Source organism: Salmo salar, chromosome 17 (genome assembly GCF_965601325.2).
Source record: "Salmo salar chromosome 17, fSalSal1, whole genome shotgun sequence".
In the NCBI taxonomy this organism is placed as follows: Eukaryota; Metazoa; Chordata; class Actinopteri; order Salmoniformes; family Salmonidae; genus Salmo; species Salmo salar.
Genome location: NC_138307.1, coordinates 68,773,802 through 68,780,208, shown reverse-complemented (window position 1 = coordinate 68,780,208; position 6,407 = coordinate 68,773,802). Strand labels below are relative to the sequence as shown.

Here is a 6,407-nt window from a genome sequence, read left to right as displayed (position 1 = left end):
GGCACATTTCCGTGTGCTCAAATCATGAATGTAGTTACATATTTCAATATCATTCACTTAATGTATTGATCGGATCAGTCATTTTTAAACCATAGTGTTGCTTTATATCCTTTACAATAGGGAAGACAATAACCGGTAAAACTGAGCTACTCTTTTGGACTATTGTCTTTACGCATGGTGAACATGGAGAGGGTTATATTTGTCAGATATATGGGAACTTTTAAAGTTTAGTGACCAATAAACGAACGGTTTTCTCTCTCTCTCTCTCCGATCACTTAGGATATCATGATGCCGTTCATAAGAACCCTGGTTGTGCTGGCTGTCCTCTGCGCGCCAACCTCCAGCCTCTGTCTCAGACTGTACCAGAGCGACTCCAACCTCCTCTGTGACGATGAAATACTATCTGAGGTTCAGACGAACGACGTTCCCAGTGACGAGTTCCCAGTGTCGGAAAGCTGGGGCTCCCTCTTCAAGTCCGGAGACACTCTCTCCTCCGCAGAGTCGCGGGAGAAAAGGACTTCGACTTACCCCGCCAACTACAGGTTTCTCAGTCAGACGCAGCTAAGGAGTAAGATGTTCCAGAACAGCATAAATAATGACCGGCTAAGCAAGTTTACCCTGTCTCTAGATGTGCCCACCAACATCATGAACATTCTCTTTGACATCCAAAAGTCCAAGAACCTGCGCGCAAAAGCGGCCGACAACGCGCGTCTGATGGCGCAGATTGGACGAAGGAAGAGACAGTAGACTATCTCTCCGACGGTTGAAGCCGCTACCCTGATTATCCATTACATATTAGATTTTCACTCTGACAAATACGTTTTGCTGGAAGTTTTATTTTTACTCAAATCGAACTTTCAGATGTAGTATTTGTGAGATGTTATTTTTTTCTGTGGGTCTGATCTAGCAAATTTAAATACGAAACATAGGGATTATTGAGATTGACTTTTCTGACGTACAATTGGAGTGTTTACTGTACAGGACTATTATATTTTAGAATCCCTGAAATTGAAAGAAAATCAAAAGACAATTCGAGATTATTTTGAACTAGTCTACACACTGAATGATTTTAATTTCTGTTCAGAATATACATTTCAATTAATTAAAATGAAAGTACTTTCAAGATAAGGTTAGGCCCTATAAAGCTATACAACTTCTAGTCTTCCACTGGAGTGTTAAAGGTCGAACCAGGAAATGTGGTATAATGAGAGGGGTCTTTGAAATTAGATAAGGCAAATGAGGAAATATGTAAATTGCACATGCATAAAATCAGTGTGTAAACTGTAATTATCCTGTCAATGGAAATGGTTTGCATTTCCTCTCAATTGTGCCCGCGTTTTATTGGAAAAGCAAGGAATATGCATATGCTTGAAATACAGGACAGTACGGTACAATACAAATTATGTGAACAAATTGCATTCATTGAAATTCGCACGCATGTTGCGACATATTTAGTGTAAAGAGAATCGATTTAGCCTATATACCTTTGTGAATAGACGCTAGAATGTGAAATGTTTCTGAGTTATTTTAAGGTAAATGCATGGTAGCCTCAATGTTTGATCATCAAATGTCTGTTATTTTTATACACCAAGGGATTATTTTTCCTCAAATAAAAGCAGATGAATTCAACGTTGTCTTCAATAACGGCCATTTTCACATTTAGAAGGTGTTGTAATTTAGGTGTTAGGCATAATCAAGTCAGTCAGTCAGTCAGCCAATGGAAAAAACAGCTTTGTCTATATGAACTATAAATATATTATCGGCCCTATATATGCTATAGCTTTCAGGTGTGTTAAACACAGGTGCGTTACACACACACACACACACACACACACACACACACACACACACACACACACACACACACACACACACACACACACACACACACACACACACACACACACACACACACACACACACACACACACACACACACACACACACACACACACACACACACACACACACACACACACACACACACACACACACACACACACACACACACACACACACAGAGTTGGGAGTCATCAGTGACCATTACATTTCCTTGTCTCTATATTTAAGAGGCATTTAAAGATGTTATTTATTTTGACATTGTATTATATTAAAAATTGCATTTATTATGACAACAAGTGAGCCTACATGCAAACTTGAATGTGTGAACCAGCTTCAGGTTAGGGTTTTCTGTCATGAATGTTGTTCTGGAGGCAGCTCTGCAGAGTGGTCACAGCCACACAGTTGAAAGATCTGATTTTATACCTAACCCCAGTGGCGACCCGTCATTGTTTTGAGCCCCACATTTTTGGCCAAAAATTGGCTTTGCCTGTTTTGCATGTTATTTTGGCATTAATACGAGTCACATATCAGTTTGCAAACAATGTAAAAAAAAAAAAATGTATATCATTGAGTTAATAAAGCTGCATACAAACATGGCCTCTTTTTTGTTTTCTTGAGTAAGGCAGCTCCAAAATGCAGGTGTTTCAGCCTAGCTCAGTGCTTTCTGTGGTGGTGGGGCAAACCAGCAGAAAATCGAGGCATTGCGCAGTGAATTGCTCAGTGTTCTGTCACTCATGGGGACATCCCGGTAACTTTGAGAAAACACACTTTATATCAGAATTGTCTCAAAATGGCTATGCATATTCAAATCAAATCAAATGTATTTATATAGCCCTTCTTACATCAGCTGATATCTCAAAGTGCTGTACAGAAACCCAGCCTAAAACCCCAAACAGCAAGCAATGCAGGTGTAGAAGCACGGTGGCTAGGAAAAACTCCCTAGAAAGGCCAAAACCTAGGAAGAAACCTAGAGAGGAACCAGGCTATGAGGGGTGGCCAGTCCTCTTCTGGCTGTGCCGGGTGGAGATTATAACAGCACATGGCCAAGATGTTCAAATGTTCATAAATGACCAGCATGGTCAAATAATAATAATCACAGTGGTTGTAGAGGGTGCAACAAGTCAGTAACACAAGAGTAAGTGTCAGTTGGCTTTTTCATAGCCGATCTTTGAGAGTATCTCTACCGCTCCTGCTGTCTCTAGAGAGTTGAAAACAGCAGGTCTGGGACAGGTAGCACGTCCGGTGAACAGGTCAGGGTTCCAGCAGGTCTGGGACAGCAGGTCTGGGACAGGTGGCACATCCGGTGAACAGGTCAGGCTTCCATAGCTGCAGGCAGAACAGTTGGAACTGGAGCAGCAGCACGGCCAGGTGAACTGGGGACAGCAAGCAGTCATCAAGCCAGGTAGTCCTGAGGCATGGTCCTAGGGCTCAGGTCCTCCGAGAGAGAGAAAGAAAGAAAGAGAGAAAGAGAGAATTAGAGAGAGCATATTTAAATTCACACAGGACACCGGAAAAGACAAGAGAAATACTCCAGATGTGACAGACAGACCCTAGCCCCCCGACACATAAACTACTGTAGCATAAATACTGGAGGCTGAGACAGGAGGGGTCAGGAGACACTGTGGCACCATCCGATGAAACCCCCGGACAGGGCCAAACAGGTAGGATATAACCCCACCCACTTTGCCAAAGCACAGCCCCCACACCACTGGAGGGATATCTCCGACCACCAACTCACCATCCCGAGACAAGGCCGAGTATAGCCCCCAAAGATCTCCGCCACGGCACAACCCAAGGGGGGGCGCCAACCCAGACAGGGAGACCACGTCAGTGACTTAACCCACTCAAGTGACGCACCCCTCCTAGGGACGGCATGGAAGAACACCAGTAAGCCAGTGACTCAGCCCCTGTAATAGGGGCAGAGGCAGAGAATCCCAGTGGAGAGAGGGGAAACCGGCCAGGCAGAGACAGCAAGGGCGGTTCGTTGCTCCAGCCTTTCCGTTCACCTTCACACCCCTGGGCCAGACTACACTTAATCATAGGACCTACTGAAGAGATATGTCTTCAGTAAAGACTTAAAGGTTGAGACTGAGTCTGCGTCTCTCACATGGGTAGGCAGACTATTCCATAAAAATGGAGCTCTGTAGGAGAAAGCCCTGCCTCCAGCTGTTTGCTTAGAAATTCTAGGAACAATTAGGAGGCCCGCGTCTTGTGACCGTAGCGTACGTGTAGGTATGTACGGCAGGACCAAATCGGAAAGATAGGTAGGAGCAAGCCCATGTAATGCTTTGTAGGTTAGCAGTAAAACCTTGAAATCAGCCCTTGCCTTAACAGGAAGCCAGTGTAGGGAGGCTAGCACTGGAGTAATATGATCAAATTTTTTGGTTCTAGTCAGGATTCTAGCAGCCGAATTTAGCACTAACTGAAGTTTATTTAGTGCTTTATCCGGGTAGCCGGAAAGTAGAGCATTGCAGTAGTCCAACCTAGAAGTAACAAAGGCATGGATTACTTTTTCTGCGTCATTTTTGGACAGAAAGTTTCAGATTTTTGCAATGTTACGTAGATGGAAAAAAGCTGTCCTTGAAACAGTCTTGATATGTTCTTCAAAAGAGAGATCAGGGTCCAGAGTAACGCCGAGGTCCTTCACAGTTTTATTTGAGACGACTGTACAACCATCCAGATTAATTGTCAGATTCAACAGAAGATCTCTTTGTTTCTTGGGACCTAGAACAAGCATCTCTGTTTTGTCCGAGTTTAAAAGTAGAAAGTTTGCATCCATCCACTTCCTTATGTCTAAGACACAGGCTTCTAGCGAGGGCAATTTTGGGGCTTCACCATGTTTCATTGAAATGTACAGCTGTGTGTCATCCGCATAGCAGTGAAATTTAACATTTTGTTTTCGAATGACATCCCCAAGAGGTAAAATATATAGTGAAAACAATAGTGGTCCTAAAACGGAACCTTGAGGAACACCGAAATGTACAGTTGATTTGTCAGAGGACAAACCATTCACAGAGACAAACTGATATCTATCCGACAGATTCATGACATGAGGCTAGTAGCATAGCATCTCTCTCCATTGAATACAGGAGGGTGAAGTCAACAACCCACGTTGAATATTCAAAATAGGATTACAATAATGATATGTATTTTATCCACCAATCCAAATGAAGGATAGGCGGGAGCTAGACAGCCCGCTGTGCCTCTTTTTGGACAATGATCCCATTGTTGGGGCAGAGAGACATGTATCTTGTCAATATACCCATAATCTTTATTACAATTAAATTACATTTCAATTGATGGCTGCTGTGATGTCACACTGTGCTATTTCACCCAGTAGATATGAAAGTTTATCAAAATTAGATTTGTTTTCAAGTTCTTTGTGGATCTGTGTAATCTGAGGGAAATATGTGTCTCGAATATGGTCAGACATTTGACAGGAGGTTAGGAAGTGCAGCTCAGTTTCCACCTCATTTTGTGGGCAGTGTGCCCATAGCCTACGGCGGCCTCTCGCAATAGCAAGGCTATGCTCACTGAGCCTGTACATAGTCTAAGCTTTCCTTAATTTTGGGTCAGTCACAGTGGTCAGGTATTGGTGTTTTACATTGTAAACGGAGGATGCTTTTGTGAATTCTTGGTTGGTGAGCGGACCTCAGACCTCACAACCACAAAGGGCAATGGGTTCTATAACTGATTCAAGTATTTTTAGCCAGATCCTAATTGGGAGGTCGTAGAAGGCCTTTCTTGCCTTGTCTCTCAGATTGTTCACAGCTTTGTGGAAGTTACCTTGTGGTGCTGATGTTTAGGTTGAGTTATGTATAGTTTTTGTGTGCGCTACGGCAATAGTGTCTAGATGGTATTTGTGGTCCTTGCAACTGGACCTTTTTTGGAACAGCATTATTTTTGTCTTACTGAAATTCACTGTGCAGAAAATCTAGGTGCTGCTGTAGGCCCTCCTTGGTTGGGGACAGAAGCACCAGATCATCAGCAAACAGTAGACATTTGACTTCAGATTCTAGTAGGGTGAGGCCGGGTGCTGCAGACTGTTCTAGTGCCCTCGCCAATTCGTTGAAAAGGGTGGGGCTTAAGCTGCATCCCTGTTTCACCCCACGGCCCTGTTGAAAGAAATGTGTGTGTTGTTTGCCAATTTTAACCGCACACTTGTTGTTTGTGAAAATTGATTTTATAATGTCATATGTTTTTCCCCCAACACCACTTTCGATCAATTTATATAGCAGACCCTGAGTCAAAAGCATGAGAAGACTTTGCCTTTGTTTTGGTTTGTTTGTTTGCCAATTAGGGTGTGCAGGGTGAATACATGGTCTGTCGTAGGGTAATTTGGTAAAAGCCAATTTGACATTTTCTCAGTACATTGTTATCACTGAGGAAATATACAAGTCTGCTGTTAATGATAATGCAGAGAATTTTCCCAAGGTTGCTGTTGACACATATCCCACGGTAGTTATTGGGGTCCTTGGTTACAAATATTGGGGAAGATGCCAGAGCTGAGAATGATGTTAAAGAGTTTATGTTTAGCCAATTGGAATTTGTGGTCTGTATATTTT

At 42.9% G+C, this 6,407-nt stretch overlaps 1 protein-coding gene across 1 annotated transcript; it reads left to right on the top strand.

The window, feature by feature from the left end:
* Positions 1 to 288: 288 nt before the first annotated feature.
* Positions 289 to 747, top strand: LOC106576568 (urocortin-3). Its single transcript, XM_014153794.1, has one exon. It carries the CDS (start codon positions 289 to 291, stop codon positions 745 to 747), a length of 459 nt encoding a protein of 152 aa, XP_014009269.1.
* The last annotated feature ends 5,660 nt before the right edge of the window (positions 748 to 6,407 follow it).